At 36.1% G+C, this 18,502-nt stretch overlaps 1 protein-coding gene across 6 annotated transcripts in view; it reads right to left on the bottom strand.

The window, feature by feature from the left end:
* Window positions 1–2,068: 2,068 nt before the first annotated feature.
* The window catches only part of RAP1A (RAP1A, member of RAS oncogene family), an 83,088-nt gene continuing 66,654 nt past the window's right edge, over window positions 2,069–18,502 (bottom strand). For all 6 annotated transcript variants that reach the window (XM_053591062.1, XM_053591056.1, XM_053591060.1 and 3 more), the window contains 4 exons: window positions 13,615–13,755; window positions 11,964–12,107; window positions 6,173–6,288; window positions 2,069–2,752 (listed from right to left, as the gene is read on the bottom strand). In XM_053591062.1, the coding sequence (XP_053447037.1) occupies window positions 6,202–6,288; window positions 11,964–12,107; window positions 13,615–13,755 (372 nt within the window). In that variant the 3' untranslated portion in view covers window positions 2,069–2,752; window positions 6,173–6,201. The remainder of the gene's footprint in view (window positions 2,753–6,172; window positions 6,289–11,963; window positions 12,108–13,614; window positions 13,756–18,502) is intronic.

Here is an 18,502-nt window from a genome sequence, read left to right as displayed (position 1 = left end):
ACATCTTATTTTCAGGCACGCTGCCCTCTGGAGCCAGGATTAAGGAGTTCACTTCAGGACAATATAAAAACACACCTATCTTCTCATTTTCTAACAGGATACCTTTCCATCTTGCTCAGCAACCACAGATTTCCTTGAGATAGCATGCACAGATCAGATTTCAGCTGGCTCTGCTCTGCATACCACTGTATGCCCAAAGGCATTTTTTTGATGGTTCCACCTTTAACCCAAGTATAAGTTGTGACTGCTTGGGAGACTGAGGCAAGAGAATCGTCTAAGAGCTGGAGGTTGCTGTGAGCTGTGTTGCCCTACCAAGAGCAACAAAGTGAGATTCTGTCTCTTAAAAAAAAAAAAAAAAAAAGATGTGACAAAGCAATCTAGTATCAATCTTCTTTCTCCACCACATTATAAACAGTTTAAATTTATGCTACTACTCAAGCACACAGGAACTTGGAGTTAGTCTTATTTAATGATTCTACTTAATCTGGCAAATAATTACACAATCTATGTAACAAGGTCATGTCTAGAAAATTTTACTGGTGAGATGTAGGTCTATGATTTTTCAAGTCCAAAGAAATGTTTGAGAGAGAGTTTCGAAGCAGAATGACTTTGGAGGACTTTTTTTTTTTTTGGTAGAGACAGAGTTTCACTTTATTGCCCTCGGTAGAGTGCCGTGGCGTCACACAGCTTACAGCAACCTCCAACTCCTGGGCTTAGGCGATTCTCCTGCCTCAGCCTCCCGAGTAGCTGGGACTACAGGCGCCCGCCACAACGCCCGGCTATTTTTTTGTTGCAGTTTGGCCGGGGCTAGGTTTGAACCCGCCACCCTCGGTATATGGGGTCGGCACCCTGCTCACTGAGCCAAAATAAAACATGCCATCCTGACCTGGACAAATTGCCCCTAATTCATCACTTATTTTTAAAATTTACTATATTTTTGGCCCCTCAATCCCATACATATGCATAACTAGATCAGTGGAAGGGAAATGTTAGGTAACTAAGTTTATTAAAAACTAAAAAAAAAAAAAAAATACAATTTCCATTTTTAAAAAACAATACGTTAACAATTTCTCAGGTTGGTTAAATAGTGCTTACATTTAAAACCTGATTTTTAAATTTCAATTTAGTAGCTGACAGGCTGACCACGCTCCTGGAAAATCTCAGCAAGGCATGAATACGTCATACCTACTTGCAATGAGACAGTATCTAGATCCCTGAGCAATGATTTAGACTTTCTAGGACTGGTCTCCTCCTTCATGTTTGGAGACAAGGCACAGGGTTTCCCAAGCTTGTTTTTTGTTCCTTTTCTAGCATTTAGCTGGTCAACACGCTTTTTGCTCTACCTTTCTTTATGGAGACTATATAAGTAATATCACCCTGCGTCCATGTCCTTATTAAGCTCTATCTTTTATAAAAATGAAAATAACTGGGAAGAAAAAGAAAAGCACCACTATACAGGAAGATAAAATTTTAACTTAGCGCTCCTTTTCATGTTACTACTACCATATTATTTCATAAATAGTTGAAACAAAAGTAATTAACACATTCCTTGTATGTGTTTTAACTTTCACCCACTTGTCTCAAATTCTTCAATCTATTATAAAGCAAATTTGAAATTTTTCACATTTTACACTTCAACAGTGGGCTCACACCCAACAAATCAACAATGGCAAAAGAATTCCCTTGATGACATTACAAGCTGTGGAAGATCTGAAATAGTAAAAGTTAAACCCTGATACAGTGTTAAACTTATCTTTTTACATATAAAAATAATACAAAGTGGGATATTTTATTCAATGATACAATCTTTAAGATCAAGAGAGAATATACAAAACTATTCTATGCAGTCTGATGTATTTTACTGTATAGTAAGAATAAATATATCTAGAACAGAAAGTGCGAGGTCTGTTCCTAGAGAAATCACCAGGTCCTTAGTATAGTTTAAAGCCAAGTGTTCTGCAGATACTAGGCAGAAAGGAGCTACTGCTGCATTTAAAACAATGTGGTCATTATAAAATAAAGGCCTTAAATCTATATCTATAAACAATAACAAAACACACAAACCAAATGAAAATGTACTAAAATTTAATCATCCATAAAAGCTGTAATTTAATCTGACAGTAAACACAAGAAGCAATATTAGAGTTGGTTTAGTATATTATATATTTTAGCTTTGAAAGCCATAGAAATCAGTTATCCCAGTTTTTTCCTATAAAAGACCCATTTTTCCAAAGCATTATGCACAATTGTAATTAGAATATAATGACAGGAGATATTTCATAATTTTTAAATATAAAATGAAGTCAATGACTCAAAAAGTTATCTGCTGCAATGAGTTTGAGGGGAAATTTTATAATCTATATCATTACAGATATAAAGTATAATGGTTCAACTTTTTAGTGCTTGACAGGGAGGAATCATGGTAAAAAGGTCAATATGAAATCATTTGATTATAGTAGCAATATCTAACATTTGAAATGCATTCATGCTCTTTTGTATAATCATATTAGAGTCAAGTATATTTATTTTCACATCTGTTATAACTGCTATTGCAAAGGAGAAATACTATTGTCTTATTTTCCAAGTGATATACACAGAGCAATTTTTTTTCTCCAGGGAACTTGTGCAAACCAATATAAGATCTAAATTCTTCACATAATATATAAAACAGGAGAAGCCTCTTCGGATTTATTTTTTGAAGACTGGAATGCTGGCACGTTCTAATTAGGCAACAGTTCTTCATTTCTGTAATCTAGAACATTGAACAGATATAGATATACAATATACACGGTTAATCTCTTGATGTCAGAAGATGGTACTAAACAAGCAGACATCCAATAATACACAAAGAAACAATGACTTTCACTGATCATTACTAGAGAACTAAATTATACTAGACAGTTATGGTAAAGGGGCTATTTTAAATTCCCTTTAAAAATGTTTAACAAATAAAGAAGACAATTAAATTCACAGGAAGGAAGTCTATTATCAATCAATTTAACTATCCTCAGTTTTATTATAGTTAATGTTCCACATTATATCTGACAGTCCTGTGTATAAAGAGGAAAACAGTGATATTTCTTTTATATTCCATTATCATTTTATTTTTAAAACTTTTTTCTTTTTACCAAAGAAATGACACTTGCCTGTATAAACTTTCCATAAGATATAATTTAGTCAACTATTTTATGATTATGTGTATTAGGATTGACACTTCTAATAGAGATTAAGACAAAGAATGATACAGAAAGAGCTGATCCCCACATTCAAGGGCACAAGAATCAAAGTTAGTCTTAATGACAACAGAAGGGAAGTAGGTTAAAGGAAGAATTCCTGATGGTGAGTTTCTCAGAAGTCTTTAAAAATGGGATATATATACAAAAGAGATTAACATGTTTCAATGTGATTTGGCCTGAAGACTAAAGTCGCCCAGAAGATTCACATACACTCACTAAAAATGTCTGCAATTGACATTTAAATCTACCCTGTAGCTCAGTACTTTTAAAAGTAAAGGAACAACATGGCACTTCAAGTCTTTAATCACAATAAAATGCACTATGAAGTAGTCTGATTGCTAAGTCATATATTATTTGGCATTATGGAACATTCATAGAGATCTCAGGTGACTTACTAAGTATACCGCAAACTGAATTACATACCAGGGTCTGAGAATTTATGCAACCAGGATGAAAGCCTTACTTTCTAGATGTAGGCAAAGATTTATCTCCTCTAAGGTAAAACTTATAATACGCTGTCTCATTGTTAGGTGTGTATGAAATGAAATTTTAAAATCACAATAGGCCAGGAGATGGCACTTTTTCCTTTAAACATACACTGAGAGAATAGGAAATTAAACTAAGGCTAGCAAAGGTTAATGATGTCAATGAACCAGTCAACTAAAAGAGACTTAAATAATATAGTATTTAAGAACTGGCACTGGAGTCCTCATTTTTTCCACCTTTCCCTGCCTTACAAACACAAATACCAGAACACTAATCACTTTCAGGGAACTGATGATTCAAAGTTATTGAATCAGGATTTCATTAAAGGCCTAAAGCAACCATTTGGCCAGAAGCTACCTTTCTTTAAGTCTGACTACCAGATACAATCCCTATTCCCATTTTTCCTTTACATACTTTCATTTAAAGAGGGGGCACAATTACTCAGCTGTTTCCCTTAAGAGATACTCATTCATATCTCTAAGGAAGCATATATTATTAGTTAATTTGGAGCTCTGGAACAAATAATCTACTAAATAGACTTAAAAGAGACAATGTACCAACTCTCAAGAGAGAACAGTTTACTATCCTCCAACTTACAGGTTTAGTAATATTCACATATTTAGTATCAAATTACATCATGTATCTACCCCATAAAAATATTCTTTGATGGCATTATTTATGGAGTTGATGAAGTAGAAACTCTTCAGAAGATTTAAATACATAAAGAAAAACAAATAAATAGACCCCCCACAGGGCATGGTCTCTCACTTGATAGGCAGCTTAAATGCTGCCACTAGTTTCTCTCTAATGGGGCCACTTAATGAAAACTTAATTGGTACTTATGTGCTTTTTTTTTTTTTTTTTTTGAGACAGAGGCTCACTTTGTCACCTTGGGTAGAGTGCTGTGGTCCCATAGCTTACAGCAACCTCAGATTCTCGGGCTCAAGTGATCCTCTTGCTTCAACCTCCTCAGTAGCTGGAATGATAGATGGCTGCCACAACGCCTAGCTAGTTTTTCTATTTTTAGTACAGCCAGGATCTCACTCTTGCTCAGGCTGGTCTCAAACTCCTAAGCATGTTTTTCTATTTTTAGTAGAGCTGGGATCTCACTCTTGCTCAGGCTGGTCTCAAACTCCCAAGCTCAGGAGATCTACCCACCTCGACTTCCTACAGTGCTAGGATTATAGGCCTGACACACTGCACCCGGCCCTTTTAATTTGGTACTTATAGTCAACTACTACTTAGAAGCCTACAGACAAAATGTTTATATGAAAGAAGCTGACCCATACCTGAGAAGAAAGGAATACTAAAACTACAATGATATACTACCACGTATCCACTCCATGGCTCGAGTTAAAGGCTGACAAAATTAATTTTGAGGGGAATATGGCACCTATAGTCAGTGTAGAAAGTGGCATAACCACTATGAAAAACTTTTTGGCAGTATCTTCTAAAGTTGTCCACATGTATAGTGTGTGATCTGGCCATTCCTGACATGTATCTAACAGAAATGCATGCACGTGTGCACAAAGATGAATACAAGAATGTGCACAGCAGAATTATTCATAGTAATTCCTCAGAAGAAAGAACGCAAATGTCTACTAATAGAAAAATATATAAATATATTGCTAGTGTAGTCATATAATAAAGATGAACTCTTGCTATGTGCGACATAGATTATTTGCAAAAACAAATTTTTGAGTGAAAGAAGCTACGCATAAAATAATACTTTAGGTAAAGGGAGGGTAATGCGTGGGGCCACACCTACGGTGCATCTTAGAATGGGTACAGGCGAAACTTACTAAATGCAGAATACAAATGTCTACATACAACAAATAAGAAAATGCCATAAAGGCTACGTTGAACAGTTTGATGAGAATATTTCAGATTGTATATGAAACCAGCACATTGCACCCCTGATTGCACTAATGTACCCAGCTATGATTTAACAATAAAAAAAATACTTTACACATTTTTATTGATGTAAAGTTCAAAGAGAGGCAAAACTAACCCAGTGTTAGAAATCAGGGCAGGGGCTCCAAGTGGAGAGGAGTGACTACTGACCACTGCTAATATATGTGGGAGTGTTCACTTTGAGATAATTCACCAAATGTGTACTTAGGTCTATTTCAGATGAACCACTGTTTCACTTTAACTTGGGATGAATCTGGGGGGGGCATTCTACTCATTCAACCAGGATTTTTTTAATATTCATTCTCTATAAGGCAGTGGAGACTCAGTGGTGAGTAAAACAGACATGATTCTTGACCTTAGAATCTCATGGAAAGAGGGCAAGTTATCCAACAAATAAATGTATCTCCAAGTTATATATCACATTTACAAATTACAGATACTTAGACATATTGCAATAGGTCCAACAGAATGTGGTTAAAGTTTGGGAAAATCCAAAATAAGATGAAAAAGGCATTGTTTTGCTGTTAGCATCTTACCTGGCTCAGAGCTGCTGCTGACTACGGCCCTAGAGCAGCAGACATGATTTCTTTTTAGGCTTCTTCTTTTCCACTGGTGTTTTTCTATTTATCTGTCTGACCAGGTCATAAAATATCTAAGTAAAAACAAGAAAAAAGTACTTACTCAACTAATTTTTGAGACTTGTTCCACAAAACAACTCTGTTAAATATCATTCTGAGCTTAGATCTGTATTTTGCTGCTTTGTTTTAAAGTCAGGTTTCTTAGAAGCCCCAACTGACTTTTTCAGTCAGGGTAAGGCAGGACTTACCTATTCACAATGAAGAAAATACACTTGCTCTTTGATAGTAAATATCAGATTAAGAAGAAGAACTGGTAGTGAAAATGAACTTCAAATTTATAGAAAAACTGCAAAAAACAGCATCAAGAACTGCTGTATATTTGTTCCAGATTCACCATTTAGTAACATTTTGCTACTTTTACTTTATCTTTTCTCCTCTCTCCATACACGCAATTATTTTCTGAACCGTCTAAGAGTAGTGTGCTTACTAAAAGTTCCTTAGTACTTAAGTATGTATTTCCTAAGAACAAGGATATTCTCTTCCAAGTACCAGAACCATATTATAGCTATCATAGTTGAGACAATTAAGCATAGATACATTACTTTGTTTTACCTACAATACAAATGCCAATTTTGTCAGTTGCCTCAGTAATAATGTCCTTTATAAGTCACTTTTCCCCATCAGGGATAAGATCCATCTAGAATCAGACATTACATTTTATTTCCTATCACTTTAGTCTTTTAAAATCCGGCATAATTCCTGGCCTTTGTCTTTGAGAATACTGTCATTTCTGAAAAATAAAGGCTTGTAATATTATAGACTTTCCCACAGTTTGGGTTTATTTAATGTTTTCTCATAATTAGACTGAGATTATACATTTTTGGATAGAACAGGACCCCTCTCAAGGTATCACATGCAGAGAGACATGATTTTTGTTTATCCCCATTTTGGTGATGTTATCTTTTATTAAAGTAAAAAATAGAAAAAGTCTGCTGATCTTTGATTTGAAGTGACAAATAGTATCTGTAAATAATTTTTTTGAATTCATTTTTAGATGAAAAGTTCAAGGTATCAAAGACAAAATGATGCTCCCCTAAAGAAGATCATTTAATTCTGATCTGCTTATGTACAGTTTCAGAATGCCAGGTATGCCAAGGTGTTGAAACGCAAAACAGATCAGCTAAATATGGTTCTTTCCTATCAAATGCGAATGTTCATTAACAACCTGGAATAAAAACAAGTATCACAGAAGACCCTTACTGTTATTCATCTGGAACAAATAATGCTTTGCAAAAGTGGGTTAGAAAATGCACTGCATTTACGTGGCACTATTGGATTTTGTCAATGTCAATTTTTCTGATTCTAATACTTGTGCTATGGTTGTGTAAAGAATGTTTTTTGGGCGGTGCCTGTAGCTCAGGGAGTAGGGTGCCGTACTCTTTGGAGTTAAGAAATATATACCAGAGGTAGCAGGTTCAAACCCGAACCTGGCCAAAAACTGAAAGAAAAAAGAATGTTTTTGATATGAGGAAACACATACTAAAATATGAATAAACAGTATGTTTTCTGCAAATGTGGCAAAATGTTAATAACTGGTGAATCTAGATGAAGAATAAATGGAAATTCTTTTTATTGTTCTTAAACTTTTTCAGTTAATTTTAAAAGTATTAGTTTACATTTATTTTAAGATAGATGGTGAACAATTATATTTAAGGTGATAAAGATTTATTTACTTTTAAAAATGGTCCAAAGATTGTTAAGACTAAATTAACTGTTACAAAGAAAAAAGTACTGAGTGGTATATTCCAAAACTATAAAAGTGACTGATTTATATTCTTTTCTTTCTGCCCCCCCTTCCCCAGTCCCTTCTTCAAAGCATTTAATTCTCTATTATCTTATTAATAAGAAACGTTTGGAAACAGAATTTATGGAACAAAATGGTTTCTGTTTCTTAACTCCAAAGTCCATTGTTTCACAACTCTGTCACCCCTGTAATCCCAGAATTTAGGCTGAGGCAAGTGGACTGCTTGAGCTCAGGAGCTTGAGACCAGCCAGAGCAACAAACAAGACCCAGTCTCTACTAAAAGTAGAAAAATTAGCCAGGTCTTGTGGCAAGCGCCTATAGTCCCAGGTACTCAGGAGGATGAGGCAAGAGGATCACTTGAGTCCTGGAGTTTGAGGTTACTGTGAGCTATGATAATGCCACAGCACTCTATCCAGGGAGACAGCCTGAGACTCAGTCTCAAAAAACAAACAAACAAACAAAACAACTCTCAATGTGCATAAGCCATTAATGAGCTCTCATTGGTTCCCTAGACTCAATGCATAAGTGATAATAAGAAAATTAATAAAAAGGTAAAAGCTGAAAACAGTAAGTTTAATCTATTTCAGTTTCTTCATGTTGGCCAGTTTCTGGTACTGTTCAAAAAGGTAACAGATTTTTGTAGTATTCTAAATTATTTCTTTGGAAAACATTGCCTACCTCACAGCAGCAGATGTTCAGTGATGAGGGCATGTTCGAACTATAATATTTGGTTAGAAATGCTGAAAGTCCCCAGCCTAGGTTCTTCCTCATCTCTCTGAACTATAGAAAAATCTAAAGGGAACACAGAATAGAGTTTCTCAATCCCTCTCCCATTCCTAAATTCGATGTCTTGATTCCAATTATTAGTCCAGCCTCAGAAAAGAATAAATAATTCTTAACACTGATGTGATTTTGTATGGCTATATGCTTCTTTTGGAACATAGCAAAAGTGGTGTGAATAATAGCTTTTAAAAAATATGTATATATCAATCAGAAAATTAGAGGGTTCTTTTGTCAAACAGTATGTCCTTGTTGTTTTCAAAGCTGAGGCCAAGAAGTGAATCTTCTGAAAATATCCCTTTATCTTCAGGCATTCAAAGATCACAAAAACATTTACAAAATATAAGGCATCTAAGAAATAATTAACTATCAAAAGTAGCTGGATTATCAGGCTTTAAAAAGAGAAATATTAAAAGAAACTCAAGTATTATACTCAAGAAATTAAAGTATGAAGTTTGTATGTTTTCCAAAAAAGTAAAGATTCTTTTTTTTTTTTTTTTTTGAGACAGAGTCTCACTTTGTCACTCTCGGTAGAGTGCTATGGTGTCACAGCTCACAGCCACCTCCAACTGTTGGGCTTAAGCAATTCTCTTGCCTCAGTCTCCAGAGTAGCTGGGACTATAGGCGCCCGCCCACAACACCCGGCCATTTTTGTTGCAGTTGCCACTGCTGTTTTTTAGCTGGCCAGGGCCGGGTTCAAACCTGCCACCCTCAGTATATGGGGCCGGCGCCCTACCCACTGAGCCACAAGTGTCACCTAAAAGTAAAGATTCTTAAGATGGCTAATGTATTGTATTTTGTTTTATTGTTTTTCTATTACTGTTTTACAAACCCTCATATCAACGGTTGACTTTAACAAGACACTTTGAAAAGCAGCTCTGGTGCACTGCAGACTGCAACCCAGGAGGTTTAGTAGCATATAGGTTCACACAAACATGTAATGCACTGTGTTCTGGCTCCCAAAGGAAGAGAGCCCATATTCTGAACCTGAGTTCAACCTAGCCCCAGATGAACCTGATAAACTGGGTAGGTGGGTACCAGTGAGAGTAAGGACAGGGGTAGTAAGGAACTGAATCTATAAGGCCAATTATCTTGGAGATGGTGATCTCACAACACTGTTCCACTAGCGAAGCACATTCTCCAATCCTAAGATGTTCTTTGCCAAACTCACTTCTTTTGGCTCAGTGCAGTAATCTCAGCACTCTGAGAGGCTGAGGCAGGAGGATGGCTTGAGCTCAGGAGTTTGAAACCAGCCTGAACAAGCATGAGATCCCATCTCTGCTAAAAATAGAAAAACTTAGCCAGGTGTGGTGGTGTGCACTTGTAGTCCCAACTAGTAGGGAAGCTGACACAGAAGGATCGCTTGAGCCCAAGAGTTTGCTGTTGCTGTGAGCTAGGCTGATGGTGCAGCACTCTAGCGTGGGCAACAGAATGAGACTGTCTCAAGAAACAAAAAGTTACTGTTGTTTTTTACTTGTTGATGAGGATCTCAGTAGGACTTGTTTCCTAGTAGGATGTAAACTTCTCTAGGGCAGGAATAGTGTCTGGATGACTGTTACCTGGGTGCCTAACACAGTGTAAGACATAAGTACTCAATAAATATTTGCTAAATAAATGGAATATATAAATTTCTTGTTTTTATGTACTTGTTAAAAATGGTCTCATTCGAAAATGCAAGCTTTGGCATTCTTGATTATTTGTAAAATATGAGATTTGTAGCAAGCTTCATTTTTTGCTGCTATGTGTTTATCAGTTAAGGAAATGTGACCTACAGACACAGGCCAGAAAGGAAAAGCAAGCAAAAACATAGGACTCTGATAACCTAACCCCTTTTTAATTCTCGTTTTTTTTTTTTTTGTTTTAAAATTAATATTTTATTTATAATTTTTGCATCCATGCCTACAAATAAGCTTGTCTACTACTGCCCTTACATGCTTTTGTTGCCAACATTACAAAAACCTCTCAAATATGAGTTGAAAAATTGCTCCCCTTTGTTATTATTATTATTTTATTAAATCATAGCTGTGTACATTAATGCAATCATGGGGCACCATACACTGGTTTTATAGACCGTTTGACACATTTTCATCACATTGGTTAACATAGCCTTCCTGGCATCCCTGTTTAATTCTCATCCATGTTTTATGTGATCTGAATTCTGGCTTATCTGCAATGCTACATATGGCAAGTACACAGGCAAGAGCAAAGGAAAGAAGCTCCTTTCGTTTTGTTTTTATTTTTTAAAAGTGCTTATGGTAAAATTAACAAAAGCAAAGGAACATTTTAAGTTTTTGATTGGTAGGGACATTTAGGAACTGCACTAATTTTTCAGGGGCCTAGTATATGCTAAGCCTTTTATACCCAGGCACGTAGCTTAGTTACTAAGTATTCCTGTCTCCACAGCTATGTTTTTAAGATAGTGGAGTGCTTAACTAAAGGACCTGGGAAAAAAACAAAAGAAAAGCCTGTGCACCTGCTGTATTAAGCCTATAGGACTGAGTGAATTCCATATGTTGATACTCACATATTACTCACTTTGAATATAAAGTTCATGTGTTTCCCAAAAAGTAAAGATTCTTAAGATGGCTAAGGCACTTCATTTTGTTTTACTGATTTTCTACTTTTGTCTTACAAACCCTCATGTCAAGGGTTGACTTAAACAAGATTGCTATGAAAAAGTACCTCTGTTGCACTGCAGACTGCAACCCAGAGGTTTAGCAGCGCATAGGTTCCCACAGACAAATAATGCACTGTGCTCTGGTTCCCACATGGAGGGATCTTATGTACACCAAAAGTTCACTGTTATAACTACTTCATTTTTGTATTTTCCTGCTTAACTTTATATTCTTTTTATGCACATCTGGATAGATAACACAATGAAATAATACAAGGGTGACAGAAGTTTTCACATACCACTTTAAGGCATATCACTTGGGGGCTCAGCAGGACTTTATACATAATCTCTAATTGTAACTTCCTCGTTGCCAATAGGGTAAATTTAAGGGCCCTCATTAAAGCCATCAAAGTGATCTTATGCAAACTGAAATAGGATTTCTAGAAATTAGTATTTTCTATCAAGTGACAGAATCAAGACTGCTTAAAAGAACTTAAAGCAAGAGAAACTAAAAAAGCACTTGTCTGTGCTGCCCAGCAGCTACAGGTTACCTCATTAACGTTGATCTTTGACTTTGCAGAAGATTCTAAAAAGGCACAGTTACACCACTGTCTTGCTAAATTCTGGCCCTGTTCTTTGCCAACTACTCGCTCATCTTCCAGGTCACATTTATTGCCAACCAAAATCATTGGAACCTGTGGGAAGGAACATAATCTGAAATGAACATTACTCATTACTTAGCCTTTTCTAAAATATATTGGTTAGGACTCTAAGCTTCTCTAAGCACTAAAACAAAAAGTACTACAGCATGTGTGTTAAGGGAAAGATGGAGGGAAGAGAGAAGAGACAAAAGGGAATGTGGAGGACAGCCCAGTACATAGATGATGCTAAATTATTTTATGAATGCAATCCCCAAAATCTTATGTAGACTACTCTAATAAATGAATTTCAAGCAGAAAAGTCTGAAAGAAAAGGAACTTATTGTCACGTAGAGAAGAATAAACTCAATGGGCCTAACTGTTTTAAGTGCTTCATCTTACAGGTCCAACAAGTGCCAAAAGTAGTGGTAAGACCAATATGGTAATGGGTTCTACTTTTATGTTTGACATTTAGACCTGAAGACTGTGAGATGTTAAAACAAAGCCCCTTTCTCCATATCATAATTCCTTGCCTACATCCATCTATAACTTCCTACTTCTAGCAAAACAGGTAGATAACTTATTAATTTCCTTAGTTAAAAGGTGTCCAGGGAACAAATTATTTGAGGTGACAGACAATATAAAAATGAATGAACTTAAGAGACATGGTAGACCTTTACCTAAAATAAGCAATCATCATGAGTTAGATTAAACACACTAGACATTCACGACTCCATCTTTTTTAGTTAAGTACATGGGATAAAGAGATTAAAATTATCAGAGTTTAATGATTTGCACATAATTGCCATGAAAACAGAACTCTCTTGGATAAATTAGTCATGGGAAGGATTATTCATTATGCTACAGTTGGTCATGAGTCATAGGCATAAATCCCTTCTGCCTACAAGATTACTTAAGGTTAAGGTCCTGAGTGTATTTATAAGTTCCTAATAATAATTAGAGAGAACGCACAAAAACACAAAGAAAGGTACAACTGAAATTTTATATCCTAATTTATACAACTGAAAAGGAACTCTCTATAGTTCAAAACTGAGTAAATATATAAGATATCCATAAGACATACAACAGAAACAATGCTATTCATTGAATACGACAAGATTTCTAAAACAGAATTTTTAAAAATCTAGTTATTAAAAACTTTGACATAATTCAAAGGAAAAATCTACCATGTAAGTACAAATGTGTTATACGAATAGAATTTTACCAATAGGAACATACCATTATGGTTCTTAATAACTGTTCTTTGAACACGGTTTCTAACCTAACTACCACCTTTCAAAGCTGGAGTCCCGCTTTTTCAAATTAAATCTTCGACTCCTCTTCTATATTGCATTTTTAGCGACATAGCACAATGAAGACTTTACCACACGTCTTCATTTTTTAAACATCTCAGCATGTAATTTGTAGTCAAAAATTTTTGGTCACAGGGGCTCTTTTAGGGATGTAGTAGATACTTTCCGAATATTCTACTGATAAAGAAAACAGATACTTTTTTATCTGGCCACAAAGAGATAGTAAGTCTTATAGAGAGAAAAATACTTACATCTTCTGTGTCCTTAACCCGTAAAATCTGTTCTCTCAGGTCCTGTAAGTCGTTAAATGTGGACTGAGCTGTGATAGAATATACTAGTGCGAACCCTTGGCCGTTCTTCATATACAAATCTCTCATTGCTGTAAATTGCTCCTATAATTTAAAAACATGCAATTATAAATTAAAGTTTCCTGAAGGTATACTGTAACAATTTAGAAGAGAATAATCACAAGTGAGCTACTATTTTTTTTTTATTACATGCTATCATGACAGAAGACATGACACATAGTTTCCAGCAACGCTGAGGTGATTAGAAATAATGACAATGAACTGTCAAATTCAAGGGAATTCCTAACCATCTTAATTTGCTTTGGTGTGATTTAGAAGAACGGTATATACTTCTTTTTTATATATAGATCCTAATCAGTTTGGATCATAATTAATTTTATTTGCAAATTTATGACACAACTACTGCCCAACTGGAAATGATCCGAGGCACCCAACACTGAACTATAACTTAATCATCCAAGATAGAGTCTCAAAATCTCTACTGGCAGATTTTATCATCTTGACAATCAACAGACTCTTTTTATACGAGCTTATTCATGTATCTTTAGTTTCCTCCTTATTCTATACCTTTAGAAAAGATGCAAGACTAGCATGATGACTATCTAGCTAGATTTAGCGATTGTTAACATTTAGTCACACCAAATTAAAATGATTTAATTTTAGGGCCATTTCCTCTTATTTGGTGATAATCATTATTGTGTTAACTACAGATTTAAAGAAAAAATCTTATTTAAAAGGGTATTGGGATTTTATATACAGTATTAAGAAAGCATGTATGATAGAATATTAAAAATGTGCATAACTTGGGTCTTTATATTTTGGATCTTTGCACCTTTGGATACATAAATACAAAATAAGGTCTAAATCCACAAGGTTTGGCTGGGTGTCAAACTGGCTCAGTGAGTAGGGCGTCAGCCACATACACAGAGGCTGGCAGGTTCCAGCCCAGCCCAGGCCTGCTAAAGAACGATGATAACTGCAACTAAAAAATAGCCAGTGTCATGGCGGGTCCCAGCTACTTGGGAGGCTGAGGTAAGAGAATTGCTTAAGCCCAAGAGTTTGAAGTTGCTGTGAGCTGTGACGCCACAGCACTCTAGAGGGTGACATAGTGAGTCTCTGTCTCAATCAATCAATCCACAAGGTTTCCTAAGCTTTTCATGCCTGGCTTACTGACTGTCCATCATTACACAGCCTCTGTTTGCCAACTACACCAGTGCCAGTTTTTCTACCCTGGCTGACGTGGTCCTTTTGTATTCCAGGGAGTCAGCTATGCTACCTATCAGTCATTTCCCTAGTTTCAAATTCCAGTTTTTGGTGTGCCACAGGAAAATAGGTGAGCTTTCTCTGCTGCTGCCAGTGCATTTTCCAGGAAAATGTAAAATCTGGGGATTTCTGGGATCTTTTACCTACAAAGTTTGTATATTCCAGGAAAGTACTATGTGCTAACCAGTTAAATTCTGCCACTGTTCAAATGTTTAATTATGTAATAAATGAATTCATTTGCAAATATGGGTTGCAAATACTAGCAATAGTTTTCCTATCATGTTCTCTTGAGATCACAGTCCCTGTTTCTTATTAAATCAAAAAGTAAACATGAGCTGGGCACGGTGGCTCACACCTATAATCCTAGCACTCTGGGAGGCTGAGGCAAGAGAATTGCTTCAGCCCAGGAGTTTGAGGTGCTGTGAGCTATGACAACCCTGAGCTATGACACCACGGCACTCTACCAAGGGTGACAAAGTGAGACTCTATCAAGCAACCTGGGTTTTGAAAATCCAATTTAAGAATAGACCTTATAGAACTGCTGTGGCAGATGTCGCCTCCTATTGAGAATGCCAAATGCCTTTTTAAGGACGTTCTGCAAAATTTATCCATTCAACAAATATCATCTAAGGACCCTCTATGTGCCAGACATTGTGTGTACTAGATACTGGCAAACATGAGAGGCAAAAATCTCTGCCCTGGAGGAATATGTATGGAGACAAACAAAAATAAAGTATGCCAAGTGGTAATAAAGGTTACAAAGAAAAATAAAGCCGAGGAGGGGGATAGACGGTTTCTTTTTAGAATAGGAATAGAAAGTTATATTTTAAAATATAATTCAGGGAAAACTTTACAGGTAATATCTGAGTAAAGATCTGAAGAGGTGACCTCAAAGCAGATAAGCTGAATCTCCTCAGTGTGAAAATGCCTTTTTTTTTTTTTAATTTAAAGTTTAAAAAAAAAACTTAGAAAAAAAAAAAGATCTGAAGAGGTGAGAGTAACCTCTATGGTTATTTGGAGAAAGAGTATCCTGGACAGAAGGGACAGCAAATGCAACGGTGCTCAGGAGAAAAACATCCAGAGTACATGAGAAGCTGTTAAGAGGTTGGATTCACTGAAACAGTGTTAACTAGTGAGTACAGAAGTAGAGGTGGAGAGGGATCAGAGAGGGAGATGATTACCATTTGGACCTTTTAGGTAAATGTAATAAAGACTTGCATGTCTACTCTGTGCTGAATGGATAATTTAAGATGAGGAAGTCAAGATCTGACTTATATTTAAATGGGAATACTGTGGTTACTCTGTTGAGAATAGTCTGAAGGAGGTCAAGAACAGAAGCAGGGAGACCAGTCTTGAGCTTACTGAAATAATCCAGGTGAAAGATAACAGAGATAACATTGTTGACCAAGATAATGTCATAAGATTCTTGTGGTGGTGTCAATTTTTAAAGGTAAAGTCAATAGGATTTACTGAAATTTTGGATGTACATAGAATGTAACAGAAGAGAGTTGAGGAGGACTCCAAGGTTTAGGCATAACCAACTAAAAGGGCACCACTGACTGAAACAGAAAAGACTTTGGACAGACCAGGTTGGGGAAGAGAGAGCAAGAGTTCAGTTTCGACATGTTATATTTGAGGTACTTATTTGGCATATATACAAGAAGAGATATTGAAAAGGCAGTTAAACACAAGAATCTAAAGTTCAGAAAAGAACTCAGAGATGGAATTATAAATTCAGCATGTATCAGCATACAGATTATATTTAAAACCATCCTACTATAAAAGAGCTCCAAAGCAGTGTTCTTAGAAAAGAGAAATCTAAGTATTAAATACTGAGGTTATCCAACATTAAGAGGTTGTAGAGATAAAAAAAAATTAGGAAAGGAGATTTAGGAATAACCAATGAAACAGGGCAAAAACCAGACAAGCTTTGTTTCCTGGAATGAATAATGGTTTTACAGTTCAAGATACTGACCAACTGGCTCAGTGCCTGTAGCCCAGTGGTTAGGGAGCTGGCCACATAACTTGAGGCTGGAGAGTTGGAACCCAGCCTGGGCCTGCTAAACAACAATGACAACTGCAACAAAAAAATGACCAGGCATTGTGACGGGCAACTGTGAAGGAGTAAGGAGTGATCTGGGACAAGATTAATGAGCACCAGCTACTTGGGAGGCTGAGGTAAGAGAATCACTCAAGCCCAAGAATTTAAGGTTGCTGTGAGCTGTGATGCCCTGGCACTCTACCAAGGGCGATATAGTGAGACTCTGTCTCAAAAAAAATAATAGTGACCAACTAAGTAAAAAATTGCCCAAAAGTCAAGAGAACTGAAGATATACACAAGTGTATGATCATGAATGATAGATTGTGAAGCTATTATGTACAGACAGGGATAAAAATATGAGGGGAGATAAAAATATGAGGGGAAATAAAAATATGTAAAGACAAATGAACTGGTAGGTTCCAATGAAGTTGAAGAGCATTAAAGGAAGTGAGATGAATAAACAAGAAGTAGTGAGTGGTGAGTGAGATACCTGGAATGAGATTAGGAGGTATTACAGTTATTGGTAATCAATCATAGAGTCTAAAGTAGTAAAACCATGCATGAATGGCTCTGATAGGACAGAGATCAAGGCACTGACAGGGCAGGGTACTGAATCATCTATGATACTCACATAGATTCTATTTGGAGTGTAACATCACAAACAATTCTGAAGAAGCAGTGTTGGAGACAGTGAATGAAAATCTTAAGGAATAAGGAGTGAGCTGGGACAAGATTAATGAGTATCAGATGCTTTCCGAGTTTTATGCAAGGCCCAGGGGACATGGTCAAGAAGACAGGCAGCTGCAACATGATGTGCTGAGTGCTAGAATGGGAGATGGACATGGTACTGGAGAGCACAAAGAAAGTTCTTTGCAGTAGAGAACTTCATTCTTATAACGTGGACAGGGAAAGAAAAAAGACTGCCCTCACACTACAGAGGTGGTGAAAAGAAGTAGAAAAGTATTCTTTTTAGCTATTGGGGCTTCTGGAAACAAAGGGCAATTTCATTGATTTAGAAGTCAGGAAAATTGGTGTGGGAAGAGGGAGAGATACCTTGATTCAGTTGATGTAAGAAATTAGTTCCAATGATCTAAAGCTTCTCATTAGAATCAAAATGCATTTCTCACAAAAGAATATAAAAAGATAGTATAGTTAGTACTATACTGGTATATATAATTGTTATGTGCTTCTTTTGAACTACATGAAACTTTCTCATCATTCATAAAATTACAGCAGAAAAACTTGTGCTGAATTTTAAACAACTTATAATATTTAAGAATATAACCATTTTAAAGCTGGGAAATCCCTAATTTTATCCCTGCATAAAGGGGAAAAAAAGGAAAAGTAAAGCAAAAATTGCTTAGTGTATGCATTTTGTATGGCAGTATAACTGAAAATTATCAGTTATTAATAAAAAAAATTGTAAAGGGAGACTGGGCGTGGTAGTGTGTGCCTAAAATCTCAGTTACTTGAGAGGCTAAGGCAGGAGGATCACTTGAGCCCAGGAGCCTGAGACCATCCTGGGCA

Source organism: Nycticebus coucang, chromosome 5 (genome assembly GCF_027406575.1).
Source record: "Nycticebus coucang isolate mNycCou1 chromosome 5, mNycCou1.pri, whole genome shotgun sequence".
NCBI classification, from domain to species: domain Eukaryota; kingdom Metazoa; phylum Chordata; class Mammalia; order Primates; family Lorisidae; genus Nycticebus; species Nycticebus coucang.
The sequence above is the reverse complement of the archived record's forward strand: the minus strand, read 5'-3'. Positions and strand labels throughout refer to the sequence as shown.